This window comes from Mustelus asterias, chromosome 29 (assembly GCF_964213995.1).
Source record: "Mustelus asterias chromosome 29, sMusAst1.hap1.1, whole genome shotgun sequence".
NCBI lineage: Eukaryota > Metazoa > Chordata > Chondrichthyes > Carcharhiniformes > Triakidae > Mustelus > Mustelus asterias.
This window is the reverse complement of record NC_135829.1, coordinates 16,954,011-16,970,663: the sequence shown is the minus strand read 5'-3', so window position 1 is coordinate 16,970,663 and position 16,653 is coordinate 16,954,011. Positions and strand designations below refer to the sequence as shown.

The 16,653-nt window shown below is 46.6% G+C and overlaps 1 protein-coding gene across 1 annotated transcript in view; it reads left to right on the top strand.

Annotated features, from left to right (window-relative positions):
• The window catches only part of tbc1d2b (TBC1 domain family, member 2B), a 141,858-nt gene that overhangs the window by 104,230 nt on the left and 20,975 nt on the right, over nucleotides 1-16,653 (top strand). Inside the window, exons 8-9 of the mRNA XM_078200127.1 lie at nucleotides 212-405; nucleotides 3,510-4,004. Coding sequence (XP_078056253.1) covers nucleotides 212-405; nucleotides 3,510-4,004 — 689 coding nt within the window. The remainder of the gene's footprint in view (nucleotides 1-211; nucleotides 406-3,509; nucleotides 4,005-16,653) is intronic.

Here is a 16,653-nt window from a genome sequence, read left to right as displayed (position 1 = left end):
ACCCGAACCGGTGCTGGAGTGTGGCGACTAGGGGATTTTCACAGTAACTTCATTGCAGTGTTAATATAAGTCTACTTGTGACACTAATAAATAAACTTTAAAACAATGATGTACTAAATATAGCTAAAACTGTTAGTCTTTGCTCATTGAAAAATGTTGATAAAGTAGAATGTTCATCTTATGGTAATTGTTCCTTTTCTTTTCTCGATAGTACTCCAGCCTGGAAGCTAGACTGTGCCAAGTAGAGAGCAAGTATCTTGTCCTCCTTCAGGAAGTTAAGAATCCCATCTGTTCTGGAGATAAGGGTCCGACGCATGAAGTAATTTCCAGACTCCTGGAAGATGCACTGAAGGTGGACGGCCCCGAACATTCTGAGCAAACTGTTCTCAAACCGCATCCTGTCAGGTAATCCCGTGGTCACATCTTAGAATTGGGACTAATTAATACATTTTTGTTGAAGGGTTTGCTGCCTGGGTGTAAAAAGCTTCCCTAGAGAGAAAGGAAACCAAAGGAAGGATAACCTGGCCAACAGACCTCCGATAGCCTGCTCCAGAGCGTGGAGGGCCTGAGGGCAGGTTACCTCCTTGTACCCATCTCTTGTATGTGGCGCAGGGTGACTGAAACAGGGGATGGAAACCTAAACTGTCTGCAATTTTTAAAAATACTGGGGGCGATTCTTGCCAGCCAGCGCAGCGGGCCAGGGGACTCAAGCGGAGACCGTTTAACGGGCTCCCCACTCAACCCATTGTGTCTGCACTGAGCACAATCCCACCCAGGCCCTATCCCCATAATCCCATCCATTTACCCTAGTTAGTCCCCCTGATACTAAGGAGCAATTTACCATGGTCAATCAACCTAACCAGCACACATTTGGACTGTGGGAGGAAACCGGAGCACCCGGAGGAAACCCACGCAGACACGGGGAGAACGTACAAACTCCACGCAGACAGTGACCCAAGCCGGGAATTGAACTCGGGTCCCTGTGAGGCAGCAGTGCTAACCGCTGTACTGCCCTAGTGTTTTGCCCCCCTTTATTTTAGTTAACTATTATTTTGATTTATTAACGCCTCACCTTTAAACCATTTTGGGATTTAACTTCACCTGGATGTTTTCTGTTGTAAACACTCGAGCAAAGTATCTCCACCATTTTATGTTCTACTCATGCATTATCATCTTCTCGCCAGAGTTCCCACTCATCGGAAACACCTCTCCTTTCACATATGTTTGAGTAACATTTCTATTTGTTTTTTATTATTCCCACCTTGCTTTCTCATTCCCTTTATTAAAGCCTTTCATTACTTTCCCTATTTTTATTGTACCTATAAATCCCATGCTCTCCTCACTTTGAATTTTTGCTTAGATATAAATACTCTATCTGTCCATGGCCGTCAAGTACAGCATTTTGCTGCAGTTTTATGATTTTTTTTATATCTCAATGTTTATGTTGATCCGTTTATTTACTGTAGAAATGACAACATGGTAGAAGGCCATTGCCTCGATGCTCACTCCTCGACTGGACCAGTCTACTCCAAACTTGATTCTTTGCCCTTGCTTCATCCTTCCTTAATCCATTATTTCAAAGGGGATTAACTGCCTTGGTCCCTGATTTAATAACCAGTCATTTCTCAGAGGATTATTAGTTTGGCGTCTAATGCCTCCCTCCCCCCTTTGTCCCTTCACATGATCATTTAGTGACCATCCATGATTAGCCCCATAAACCTGGGTTACGGACGTTTTCCTTCCATGTTGCTGTAGCAGATGCTTCATTATAGTTCAAACAGTTGTAGATTAGCGTGGTTCCCAAGGTAATCAATACTTATCATTACATACCAGCCATTAGACATCATGCTGCATTCCTGATCTTATTAACACAGTAAGAAGTTTAACAACACCAGGTTAAAGTCCAACAGGTTTATTTGGTAGCAAAAGCCACACAAGCTTTTGTGTGGCTTTTGCTACCAAATAAACCTGTTGGACTTTAACCTGGTGTTGTTAAACTTCTTACTGTGTTTACCCCAGTCCAACGCCGGCATCTCCACATCCTTATTAACGCACACAGCTATTTTCAAGCTTGCACGCGTAGTAGAATAAAAGTATACTTCTGAGCTGAGACGGGAAATAAATGGTCTGATTTTGTAACTGCAGCAGAGAAGAATAAATAATGTGCTAATTTGATTGAGTTGAACCATTTTTGATCAAATGGCAAGAGAGGCGGCACGGTGGCATGGTAGGTTAGCATCGCTGCCCCACAGCACCAGGGACCCAGGTTCAATTCCCGGCTTGGGTCACTGTCCGTGTGGAGTTTGTGCATTCTCCCCGTGTCTGCGTGGGTTTCCTCTGGATGCTCCAGTTTCCTCCCACAGTCTGAAAGATGTGCGGGTTAGGTGGATTGACCGTGCTAAATTCCCCCTCAGTGTACCTGAACAGGTGCCGGAATGTGGCGACTAGAGGATTTTTCACAGTAACTTCATGGCAGTGTTAATGTAAGCCTACTTGTGACATTGATAAATAAATAAACTTTAAATTCAGTTCGCAATAATGAATGAATGCTAGGTTTGACGTGTCCTGACAAACATGTTGACTGCATTTTGGGAAGAATCTTGAGCTGTTAAAAGATGCTATGGTGATATTGGTTGGAATGTTGCGTAAAGCTTAATGCAAGCTGACATCCAACATCTTCTAAGTTCCAAAGCAAAGAATAAAAGTCAAGTGTCAAAGGTGAAGTTGCCTCAGATGACCATTGGCTGCTCTCCACTTTGAGGGGGAGAGCTGACTGGTGGCGATTTGACCTGAGGGTCACCACCCCTCAGGTGAGGGACAATGTTGAGTAAGTTCATGAATAACCTCAGCCGGTATGGGAATTGAACCCGCACTTTTGGCATCGCTCTGCATCACAAAGCAGCCAACTGAGCTAAACCGACCCCCTGTCAACTGTATGTTTGTCATGTATGATTATTAATTATTAAACATGAATCCATGAGATTTGGGACAGAAATCTCGAATATGGTTTTGATGGCTCAGAGATGAGTCTAGATAAAGAGCTGAACTTCTATTTGTTAACCACAAAAATACCCCCCGCCCTCAGTTACTATAGAAACAGCAAGTAAGGGGAGCTTAAGGGGTAAAGGAATATGAAGAGAAGAAGCATTAGAGCTTGAATGTTAGTTGGTTATTTCGTTAGTTAATATAGAAATAAAAGCAAAATATTGCGGATGCTGGAATCTGATACAAGAACAGAGGACACTGGAAAGACTCAGCAGGTCTGGCAGCATCTATTGGGAGAGAAACACAGTTAATGATTCAATTCCTTTGACTCTTTGTCAGACCGTTCTGACTGAGTTAAAGTACTCAAAACATTAACTGTGTTTCTCTCCTCATAGATGCTGTCAGACCTGCTGAGTTTTTCCGATGTCCTCTGTTCTTGCTCCTTTCCGCAAATGCTATTTTTAATCTACGTAGTTTAAAAAGTAAACATCTTATTACAAAGTATTTTGTCTGTTTGCTTTCAGTGAATACGACATATACGGCTTCAAGACCATCCCTGAAGATGACGAGGAGGAGAAGTTGGTTGCCAAAGTTCGGGCTTTAGATTTAAAGTCTCTGTCGCTCACCGACAGCCACGAGATTTCCATGGGAGTTAAGTGGGCCAATTACTTTGCCGGCATCATGAACCGAGAAATGGTGCGCTCGCCGGAGCTGAAGAACCTCATTCGCTGGGGCGTCCCACACGAACACCGGTCAAAAGTCTGGAAGTGGTGCGTCAACCTCCACGTCAGAAAGTACAGGGATAAACACAGCTCAGGGTATTTTAACTCGCTGCTGGAGAAGGCACTGGAGAAACAGAACCCCGCTTCGAAGCAGATTGAGCTGGACCTGATGCGCACTTTGCCAAACAATAAGCACTATGCCTCACCGACCTCTGAAGGAATACAAAAACTTCGGAACGTCCTGTTGGCATTTTCCTGGAGGAACCCGGATGTAGGATACTGTCAAGGTTTAAACAGGTGCGAACTTACTCGTATCTTGATTTAGCAATTAGTCAGTTAGTCCTGCTCCAGTTGCATTTTCTTGTGCACACACCCTGCTTATAGCAAGTAGCCTGCTAAAGTAGAATTTGAAGCTCGTTTCGTTACCTAAAATGTTCTTTTTCCATTGTTTAAATTGTAGCATTGTTCATCAAAAATGCCATTCAAAGTCAAATTAGTGCGTTCTGAATATGTTGAATCTAGCACTGTGGCACAGTGGCTAGCACTGCCACCTCACAGCGCCAGGGACCCAGTTTCGATTCCCGCAGGGACCCGGGTTCCATTCCCGGCTTGGGTCACTGTCTGTGCGGAGTCTGCACATTGTCCCTGTGTCTGTGCGGAGTCTGCACATTGTCCCTGTGTCTGTGCGGAGTCTGCACATTGTCCCCGTGTCTGTGCGGAGTCTGCACATTGTCCCCGTGTCTGTGCGGAGTCTGCACATTGTCCCCGTGTCTGTGCGGAGTCTGCACATTGTCCCCGTGTCTGTGCGGAGTCTGCACATTGTCCCCGTGTCTGTGCGGAGTCTGCACATTGTCCCCGTGTCTGTGCGGAGTCTGCACATTGTCCCCGTGTCTGTGCGGAGTCTGCACATTCTCCCCGTGTCTGTGCGGAGTCTGCACATTCTCCCCGTGTCTGTGCGGAGTCTGCACATTCTCCCCGTGTCTGTGCGGAGTCTGCACATTCTCCCCGTGTCTGTGCGGAGTCTGCACATTCTCCCCGTGTCTGTGCGGAGTCTGCACATTCTCCCCGTGTCTGTGCGGAGTCTGCACATTCTCCCCGTGTCTGTGCGGAGTCTGCACATTCTCCCCGTGTCTGTGCGGAGTCTGCACATTCTCCCCATGTCTGTGTGGGTTTCCTCGGTGCTCCGGTTTCCTCCCACAGTCCGAAAGACGTGCTGGTTAGGAACATTGGCCATGCTAAATTCTCCCTCAGTGTACCCGAACAGGTGCCGGAGTGTGGCGGCTAGGGGATTTCTCAGTAACTTAATTGCAGTGTTAATGTAAGTCGGATTCTGATACTAATAACAAATGAACTTAAATAAATAGATCAGAATAGAGAAATGACCAGGGAAAGTTTGCTCTGGGCACCCATGTGGTTAAATCATAAATCCATTATCATAAATCAGTTTACAATTACATGTTTGGGGAAACTTCTCACCATCATTGTTTTTTATATTTGTCTTTTTAAAATCACTCTCCTGCAATCCACGGGGACCTGTGATTTATGGTTATTAAGTGGATTCCCCAGAAATGAACCAGGACCAGCTCAATAAGTCCCAGATAATTAGTGTTGATTTCTCTGCATCTACATTGCCACCTCCACTGAGTAACACATGCTTTCTGCTGATGTAACATTTTTGAAAAACATCTAGTTTTTCGGGGGAAGAAATTAGGATTTCCCAATTCCCTTTTTTTAAAAAAATGGGTTGAATTTTTCCCCCGTATGCAGAAATTTCCATTGTTCAGGTCATTAATTCCAACTCTGTTGTTTGAATTATCCCAAGTACTGGAGCCTGGCCCAGGAGAACTTGGTCTAGCACTAGATTGGATAAAAGAGGGATTAACAGTAATTTGCATTTATGTTTTGGTGTTCATTCATGAGTCATGGGTGTCGCTGGCTGGCCAGCATTTATCGCCCATTCCTAGTTGCCCGAGGGCAGTTGAGAGTCAAACACATTGCTGTGGCTCTGGAATCACATGTAGGCCAGACCGGGTAAGGACGGCAGATTTCCTTCCCTAAAGGACATTAGTGAACCAGATGGGTTTTTCCTGACAATCGACAATGGTTTCATGGTCACCAGTAGATTTCAGATATTTTTTATTGAATTCAAATTCCACCATCTGCCGTGGCGGGATTCGAACCTGGGATCCCAGAACATTAGCTGAGTTACCGGATTAATAGTCTAGCTATAATACCACCAGGCCATTGCCTCCCCACACGAGGCAGCACCTTTTAATGTAGTTAAATCCACAGCAATGTGGTTGGCTCTTAACTGCTCTCTGAAGTAACCCAGCAAGCCACTCAGTTGTACCCAACCATGACAGAAAGTGGCAAAAGAAATAAAAGCATATGGTACACCTGACATCGACAAAGGCACCAAATCAGCGAGGACACACCCAGCCCTGTTGACCCTACAACTCACCCTTACAAAGAACCAGTGGCTTGTGCCAAAGTTGGGAGAGCTTGTCCCACAGCCTGTCATAGTCTTGCTCCGTGAATCATATCCTGCGGACAGTGACCCAGACATCAAAATCCCTGTCCCATCAGCAAGAAAGACCCAGCAGAGGTGGCAGCACAGTGGTGTAGAGTCACAAGGGAGTTGTAGTACGTGCGGTTTGACTCTGGATCCCATGAAATCTCATGACACAAGTCAAACATGGGCAAGGAAATCATCTAGTGATGGATACTATCCTCCCTCAGCTCAGGGTGGCACAGTGGTTAGCACTGCTGCCTCACAGCGCCAGGGACCCAGGTTCGATTCCCAACTTGGGTCACTGTCCGTGCGGAGTCTGCACGTTCTCCCTGTGTCTGCGTGGGTTTCCTCTGGGTGCTCCAGTTTCCTCCAGAGTCCAAAAGACGAGCTGGTTCGGTGCATTGGCCATGCTAAATTCTCCCTGAGTGTACCTGAACAGGCGCCAGAGTGTGGCAACTAGGGGGTTTTCACAGTAACTTCATTGCAGTGTTAATGTAAGCCTACTTGTGACACTAATAAATGTCAACTCAAACTTATAATAAATCAGTACCACACCATGTTGAATACCACTTGGAGGAAACGTTGTGAGTGGCAAGGGCAAAGAATATATTCTGGGTGGGGTCTCGGTTCGTCACCATGAGCAGTTCGGTGGCAGCCCTGTTGCCTGAGTCCTAAAGGACACATCTGTCACACTGGGCCTGGGGCAGGTGGTGAGGGAACCAGCGTGAGGGATAGGCCTACTAGACCTTGTCACCGCCATTCTACCTGGTGCAGATACATCTGTCTGTGATGGTATAGCTAGCAGTGCTTGTGCAGACCTCCATACTGAGCATACCCTCCAGTGTGTTGTGTGGCACCAGCACTGTGCTAAATGGGATAGAATCATAGAATCCCTACAGTGCAGAAGAGGCCATTCGGCCCATCATAGATTTCAAACAGATCCAGCAATTCAAGACCTAGGCATCTATGAAGCACTGTGGGTCATCGGCAGCAGGATTGTATTAAACCGCAATCTGTAACCTAATGGCCCAGCATATCCCCCTCTCTGCCATTACCAATTCACCAAGGGATCAATCTGGGGCCGGTGGGAAGTATTGGAGGGCATTCCAGAAGCAGCAGTAAGCATACATAAACATGGCAACCTGGTGAAGCCACGACCTAGGACTTGCCAAACAGCATGCGATAGGCAGAGCAAGGTGATCCCACAACCAATCAAAGCTCTGCAGTCTTGCCACATCAGTTGTGAATGGTGGAGGACAATTAAACATCCTCCCCGGGGAGGAGGCTGTACGATGATAGTACAGCACATCAGTGCGTTTGCAACCATCTCCAGGCAGAAGTATCGGGTGGATAGTCCATCTTCACCTCTTCCTGAGGTCCCCAGCATCTTGGATGCCAGGCTTCAGCCAAATGGATTCACTCCGTGTGATATCGCGAAGGCTCACGATACTGCAATGTCTGTGGGGCCTAGACGATATCCCAGAAATCATATTGAAGACTTGCGCTGCAGCACTAACCTTGTCCCTAGCCCAGCTGTTCCAGTGCAGCACTGGGATATCGCCGGCAATGCGGAAAATTGCCCAGGTATATCCTGCGCGCACACTGTGGGACAAAACCAAACCAGCCAATTACCTCCCAGCAGCCTCTTGATCACCATCAGAGTGGTGGAAGTTGTGCAGTCAGGCGAGACTTACACAGCAGTAACCTGCTCACTGATGCTCAGTTTGGCTTCCACCAGTACCACTTGATTGTGACCTCACTGCAGCCTAAGTCCAAACATGGCAGGAAACTGAACTCAGTAGGTGAAGTGAGAGAGTGACTGCCCTTGACATGAAGGCAGCATTTCACTAAGTGTGGCAATGACCATCTCCAACAAGAGAAACTAACGCTCTCTCCCTGACATCCAATGGCATTACCATCACTCAACCCCCTCCATTAACATCATTGACCAAAGGCGGAACAGTGGCGCAGTGGTTAGCACTGCTGTCTCTCAGCGCCAGGGACCTGGGTTTGATTCCCGGCTTGGGCCACTGTCTGTGTGGAGTCTGCACATTCTCCCCATGTCTGCGTGGGTTTCCTCTAGATGCTCCGGTTTCCGCCCACAGTCCAAAGATGTGCAGGTTAGGTTGATTGGGCATGACAAATTGCCCTTAGTGTCAGGGGATTAGCAAGGTGAATGCGTGGGGTTACAGGGATAGGTATGCCTGGGTGGGATTGTTGTTGGTGTAGGCTTAATGGGCCAAATGGCCTCCTCCTGCACTGTAGTTATTCTATGACCGGGTGCTCCAGTTTCCTCCCACAGTCCAAAGACGTGCTGGTTAGGGTGCATTGGCCGTGCTAAATTGCTCCTCAGTGTACCCGAACAGGCGCCGGAGTGTGGCAACTAGGGGATTTTCACAATAACTTCATTGCAGTGTTAATGTAAGCCTACTTGTGACTAATAAATAAACTTTAAAACTGCACCAGTTGTATTAACACTGTGGCTACAGATACAGGTCAGAGCCTGGGCATCCTGGGTGAGTAATTCCCCTCCTGTCAGCCTGCCATTCGCATGGCACAAGTTTAATTTTGATTTGATTTATTATTGTCACATGTATTAGTATACAGTGAAAAGTATTGTTTCTTGCGCGCTATACAGACAAAGCATACCGTTCATAGAGAAGGAAACAAGAGAGTGCAGAATGTAGTGTTACAGTCATAGCTAGGGTGTAGAGAAAGATCAACTTAGTGTGAGGTAGGTCCATTCAAAAGACTGATGGCAGCAGGGAAGAAGCTGTTCTTGAGTCGGTTGATACGTGACCTCAGACTTTTGTATCTTTTTCCCGACGGAAGAAGGTGGAAGAGAGAATGTCCGGGGTGCGTGGGGTCCTTGATTATGCTGGCTGCTTTGCCGAGGCAGCGGGAAGCGTAGATAGCGTCAAGGGATGAGAGGCGGGTTTGCATGAAGTCAGGGGTGTGATGGAATACTCTCCACATAGTGCGGTTGCAAGAAGCTGAGCACCATCCAGCCGTGTTGATTGGAACCAACTTAGAAAGAAATCCCACAGCGAATGGATCAGATCAAAGCTCACTTCCTGTGAAAGAATGAAAAACAGCACCCCAATGTGCTTCAGGGCTGCTACTAAACACAGGAGTTATTAGGACAGGTGACCACAAGCTTGGTTAAAAGGGGAGGGTTTAAGGGACAATAGAAACAGGCAATACTGCACTGCAGCATCAGTGCAAAGTGAAGCAGAATTGGTGTTTCAAGTGCAAGAACTTTTCATGAGATCCTGAATCGTTAACTGTTGCTTTTTCTCTCATTTCCGCCATTTTCTGTTTTTAATTTCCGATTTCCAGCATCTGCAGTATTTTGTTCCGGTTTTAGGGAGCATCTTAAAGGGTGGCCCAGTGGTTAGCACTGCTGCCTCACAGCGTCAGGGACCCATGTTCCATTCCGGCCTCGGGTGACTGTCTGTGTCTGCATGAGTTTCCACCAGGTGCTCTGGTTTCCTCCCACAGTCCAAAGATGTGTCGGTTAGGTTGATTGGCCATGCTAAATTGCCCCTTGGTGTCAGGGGGACTAGCAGGGTAAATATGTGGGTGACAGGAATAGGGTCTGGGTGGGATTGAGGTTGGTGCAGACTCAATGGGCTGAATGGCCTCCTTCTGTACTGTAGGGATTCTATTCTAGGTGGATTGGCCATGCCAAATTGCCCCTTCGTGTCCCAAGTTAGGGGGAATAGTGGGGTAAATGTACCAGGATAGGGGATGACGCGATGGGCCAAATAGCCTCCTTCTGCACTGTAGGGATTTAATTTTACAGGAAGGGAGAGAGGCGGTGAGGTTAAAAGAGAGAATTCCAAAGTTGACGGCCTGGGCAGCCGAATGGTGGGACAATGAAAAGCAGGAAAGAGCAGAAGACCAAATTGGAAGAGTGTGTGTGGATGTTGGGGCTGGAGGGAGGTTAGAGATGGGGAGAATCAAGGCCAGGGATGGGGAGGATCAAGGTCAGGGACGGATTTAAAAATATGAATAAGAATTTGAAAACCTCCAGACACCTGCTGATGATTCGGATTCTAATGAGAGGCAGTCACAACACAAGTCAGCAGCTTTCTGAGCTGGCTGCTACCAGACCATTGAGAAAATGTAACCTTTAACAGAGGAGCGAGTGCAGGCTCCAAAATCCACACCTTTAATTTCAGCCTGAGAAAGAGCAACAAAATGGGAGCCAATTTGATGAATGGAGTGGCCGCACCATCCTAGTCATTCCAGTGTAGTGATTCGGATTTTAAAGATAATCTCCCCTCCGTTTACATTGACTTGAGGCCATTGGCTAAATGTGATTGAGTAAAATACAGGTCTGCGCATGGAAGATAAAGTCTGCAGGCACATCATTCTGTTTGTTTGTGCCTGTGAATGTATTTGTAATATTTTTTTACTGCATCTCAACCAAATGTAGTAAAGTCTTATTAAGGAATGTTGACATTGAGTGTTTTTTTAATATGAGTTGGTAGTGCAGTAAAAGTGAGTCAGATGCATTATCCATTTATGTTCCGCTATACTCTTGGCATAGAGCAGGATTCATAATGAGAATTCTAAACTAAGACAAATGATATTTTTTCTATCCCTTCTCTGGGCTGGAGCCATTTGCTTCAACACTCTCTATTGTCCCCAGTCAGCATTCTCAGCATGCCAGGCGTCCTTTACTTAGAAAGGATCAGTCCGTCATGTCTGTATCTGCTCTTTAAAAGAGAGATTCTGTTAGACCTATATCCCTGCTCTTCCCCCCCAGAAGGTTAAAGACCAAAAGGTTTATTTGGAATCACGAGCTTTCGGAGCACTGCTCCTTCATCAGGTGAGCCACTCACCTGATGAAGGAGCAGCGCTCCGAAAGCTCGTGATTCCAACTAAACCTGTTGGACTTTAGCCTGGTGTTGTGAGACTTCTTACTGTGCCCACCTCAGTCCAACGCCGGCATCTCCACATCATGGCTTCCCCCAGAGACACGTGCTGGTTTAATTTCATGGCATGGTGGCACAGTTTGGTTGGCAATACAGCCTCACCGCGCCAGGGACTCGGCTTTAATTCCGGCCTTGGGTGACTGTCTGTGTGGAGTTTGCACGTTCTCCCCGTGTCTGCGTGGGTTTCCTCCGGGTGCTCCACTTTCCTCCCACACTCTAAAGATGTGCGAGTTAGGTTAATTGGCCATGATAAATTGTCCCCAAGTGTCAGGGGGACTAACAGGGTAAATATGTAGGGTTATGTGGGGATAGGGCCTGGGTGCAAGCTTGATGGGCCGAATGGCCTCCTTCTGTACTGTAGGGACTCTATTATTCTCCAGGAAGTCTCCAATCTGCTATCTCCAATGGCTAAACTCTGGAAGTCCTGAAAATGGTTTCCGCCATGTTCATTTTGTTGAGGGAGCTCAGTTGACTTTCAACCACTCTCTCCTCAACTTCACCGCAAAAAGCAGTTTCCACTTGCAGCACCGTACCCTTGAGACACAAAGCACTGAATGCATGTTGCGAATGGAAGGGACATGCAACAGGGTTTACAGTTACCAAGCATGTCAACATATTTCATACGATGAATTTTTCATGTACTGTCCTGTCCTTTCTGAAAGACAGAAACAGCAGACTGAGATACATTTTAGCCTGATTGCTGTAATCAAATTTAATTACACAAAGTTTAATTACTCTGAAGCAAGAGGATCAGACCAGATAAGTTTAAAGTTTAAGTTTATTTATTAGTGTCACAAGTAGGCTTACATTAACACTGCAATGGAGTTGCTGTGAAAATCCCCTAGTCGCCACACTCCGGCACCTGTTCGGGTACACTGAGGGAGAATTTAGCATGGCCAATGAACCTGACCAGGACATCTTTTGGATTGTGGGAGTGAGCCGGAGCAAACCCACGCAGACACTGGGAGAACGTGCAGACTCCACACGGACAGTGACCGAAGGCCAGGATTAAACCTGGGTCCCTGGCACTTTGAAGTAGCAGTGCTTTGAAGATTGTAACAAGGGTGAGCACCTCTCTGCGGAGCTCTGTCTCAACACAACAAGTTGTAAACAAATAGCCAAAGGAAGGAGACTACAGAATGAAGGAAGTAAACCGCACTAGTATTATCCATTAAATTTTCAACGGTAGAGATCATAACCCCTTCATCTCCCCATCATCTATTTTAAGAGGAGCTTCCTCCTCAGTAAGCAGGATTTCTCTCTCGACTGTTGTTTACTAGACTAGGCCAGAAAGCGGATATTATGGGATGTGTTTCTGCTGAGACAGTTAGCCTCAATGTTGGTCGCAATCACAGCCGACTTGTAAATCTCCAGCAGCAAACATAAATACATTGTCATTTTAACAAGCTGAGGTGCTGGCCTGACACACTCTCCAGATGCTGAGTACAAGCTATTTTATAAACTTGAGGGTGTGCTGCCTCCCTTCAATCTGTCATTATATTGCAATTGTGTCTTTGTGTATATATGCCATGTTTGTGAAACCTTCCTCTCCACTCACCTGATGAAGGAGCAGCGCTCCGAAAGCTCGTGATTCCAAACAAACCTGTTGGACTTCAATCTGGTGTTGTGAGACTTCTGACTGCCCATTCAATCTCGCAGCTATCTCCAGACAGTATTGGAATTGCTTCTTCTGGACAGAAAAAAAGTTTCCAGAATTAATTTAAATGTTACAACAATTTTGTGCATTTATATAGCATCTTTAATGTAGTAAATTCCCTAAGGCACTTCGTGAGCATTATCAACAAAAGTTGACACTGAGCCGTATGGGGGCATTAAGGCAGTTAATGTAGGCTTTAAAGAGCATCTTAAAGGGGCAGAAAGTGGTGCCCAGGTTTAGGGAGGGAATTCCAGAATTTAGGAGCATGGCAGTTGATGGCATAGCTGTCCAATGGTGGTGCAATTAAAACTGGGAATGTTTAGGAGGTGGGAATTGGAGGAGCACCAATGAGGGTTGTAGGGCTGGAGGGGGTTACAGAGTTAGGAGGGGGCAAGGTCATGGAGCGATTTGGGGGGGAAAGAGGGAATGAGAATTTTAAAGTCAAGACATTGTTTGAGCAGGTCAGCAAATATAGGCTCCGCCTCATCTTAGGATCCCTATCGCGCAGAAGACGGCCATTCGGCCCATCGAGTCTCCACTGACTCTCTGACGGTGTGTCTCACCCAGGCCCTTGCCCCCACCCTAATCCCGCACGTTTAGCATGGCCAATCCACCTAACTTGCACATCTTTGGAGTGTGGGAGGCAATTGGAAACCCACGCAGACACAGGGAGAATGTGCGAACTCCGTACTTACACACACCCAAGGCCAGAATCGAACCCGGGTCCCTGGCGCCATGAGACAGCAGCGCTAATCACTGTGCCACCGTGCCGCCCCCTTATGCTAGGGTGAAATGGTGTTTGTGGTAAAGGAGCAGAGTTTGTGGCAAGGAATGAAGACAATGGCTTTAGACTTCCCAGGTTTAGTGGCAGGAAACCTCTCCCTGTCCCGTACTGGATGTTGGACAAACAGCCTGAGAATTGAGAGACTGGATTGGTCGAGAGAGGTGGTGGTGAGATAGAGGTGGGTTTGAGAAGTAGCATTCTGCTTTTAGATGTCGCTAAGTGGCGTTACATAAATGAGAAATAGGGAGGGGCCCAAGGAGACTTCCTTGAGGGGCACCAGAGGTAATGGAGCAAATGCAGTTGATTCTCTGGCTATGAGTAGATAGATAAGCATGGGACCAGGTGAGAGCAGTCCCACCCAGCTGGACAACAGTGGCAATGCGTTGGAGGAGGATGGTGTGGTCAGCAATGTCAAAGGTTGCATACAGGGTGAGAAGGATGACATCCTACAGGATGCCCCTTAGTGATTTTGATAAGAGCTGTCCAGGTACTGTGGCGAGACAGATGTCTAATCAGAGGGATTCGAGCAGGGAGCTCTGGGAAAGGTGGATGCAGATTTGGGAGGTGACAACACATTCGAGGAGTTTGAAAAGGAAAGGGAGGTTGGAGCTGGGGCACTAGTTTTTAAGATGCGAGAGGGTCAAGGGTTACTTTGCTGACCCATCGACAGCTGCTGTAGTTTGAAGGGAGTCTGAAGCCTGTTTCTATAACCTAGCTGTCGAGCAGAGCTAGCAAGCCTGCGGTGGGGAGCTGCTCACTGCACTCAAACCTCAACAGAATTTGAGTTTGATTATTTTTGGTCCAATACAATCCTCAACAACATTGTCCAATGCAGTCTCCTTTAGGATGTGTGTGATGCGTAACTCCTGGAATGCCGCCCCTGATTGCTCCTTTTATGATTGGTTCCTGACGTGTGTCAGGATGTCCTGGTTTGCTAAACCTGCTGCATAGCAGCTTTGTTTCTTTAACTCCCTCTGCTGTTTCTCAGAGGCCAATGAAATTTCCATATTGCCGATAAGTTTCTATGAGATCTGCCCCCCTCGCTCTCCTAAACTCTAAAGAGACGAGCGAAGGAAAACAGGATTAGCTGGAAAATGGGAGCATTTGCCAAGAGAAGGGACTCGAACACACGACAAGAAGCAGATATTTAGCATTATAAATCATCGCTGTTACTTTGATTTGATTTATTATTGTCACATGTATTGGTATGCAGTGAAAAGTATTGTTTCTTGCGCGCTATACAGACAAAGCATACCGTTCATAGAGCAGGAAAGGAGAGAGTGCAGAATGTAGTGTTACAGTCACAGCTAGGGTGTAGAGAAAGATCAACTTAACGCGAGGTAGGTCCATTCAAAAGTCTGACGGCAGCAGGGAAGAAGCTGTTCTTGAGTCGGTTGGTACGTGACCTCAGACTTTTGTATCTTTTCCCCGATGGAGGAAGGTGGAAGAGAGAATGTCCGGGGTGTGTGGGGTCTTTAATTATGCTGGCTGCTTTTCCGAGACAGCAGGAAGTGTAGACAGAGTCAATGGGTGGGAGGCTGGTTTGCGTGATGGACTGGGCTACGTTCACAACCCTTAGTAGTTTCTTGCGGTCTTGGGCAGAGCAGAAGCCATTCCAAGCTATGCCATACTGAGCCACTTGTCACGATACAAAATGCAGTGACTGTTTTGCCGGTGTCACTGAATACTGTCTCAAATTCCTAATCGGCACTCCCAACATGGGTGGTGAACAGCCTCCTTCACTTGCCTCCTGACCCCAATCCAAAATATAAAAGCAAGATGTAAAATTGGGCCCTGGTTGGTGTAAGAAACAGTAAGGAGTCTAACAACACCAGGTTAAAGTCCAACAGGTTTATTTGGTAGCAAAGGCCACTAGCTTTCGGAGCGCTGCTCCTTCGTCAGGTGAGTGGGAGTTCCAACGCCGGCATTTCCACATCATAGTGTAAGAAACACATTCAGAATCAACAATGGGATTTAGAGCCACACAAACTGTTAAAGAGACATTTGCTGTCGCCTGTAAACAGATGGTGGACAAGTGACGGACTCTCCCGATAGCTACTGGCAGACCTGCTGAGTTTTTCTGGCGTCTTCTGTTGTTTCAGATCCCCGCATCCGCAGGATTTTGCTTACTACGGACAAATGGGATTGAGAGCTGGTGACTAATTGGGTTGTGGTTCTTCCCATTCGCCCCCCTCAAATCCCAGTGTAAAGAAAATCTGTGGAACAGAGCGAGGAAGGAACTCGTCAACTGCTGTAATTGTCCTCAAATAGAGCAGTTTGACTTTTAGAGCTTTTATTTGCCAGTTAAGCAGTTCCGTCTGCCTAAGGTCGACTGTTTCCAAAGTGCTTCTGTTGCACGCCTTTCAGCCAGTCAAGAATGTACGTTTTTTTTTTGTCCTTTTGCAAAAGAAGTGAAGTCAGTTTAGTTTTTGTTCTTTAATTTCCGATTTGGAGTGACTCAGTAACGGCGATGATTTATGGCGCTAAACATCTGCTTCTTGTCACGTGTTTGAGTCTCTTCTCTTGGCAAATGCTCCGACTTTCCAGCGAATCCTATTTCCCTTTGCTCATCTCTTTGGAGTTTAGAAGAATGAGGGCGGGGAGGGATCTCATAGAAACTTATAAAATTCTAACAGGGTTAGACAGGGTAGATTCAGAAAGAATGTTCCCGATGGTGGGGGGAGTCCAGAACTCGGGGTCATAGTTTGAGGATAAGGTGTAAACTAAACCTTTTGGGACTGAGGTGAGGAGAAATTTCTTCACCCAGAGGGTGGTGAATCTGTGGAATTCACTGCCACAAGGTAGAGCAAGGGCAACTAGGGATGGGCAATAAATGCTGGCCAGCCAGCGATGCCCATGTCCCACGAATGAATAGAAAAAAGTTGAGGTCAAAATATGATTTCAGGTAGGAATTGGATATAGTTCTTGGGGCTAAAGGGATCAATGGGGGAAAGGTGGGATCAGCCATGATCAAAATGAATGGTGGAGCAGGCTCGAAGGGCCGAACAGCCTACTCCTATGTTTCTACTTTTCTATGTTTCTTGATCAAG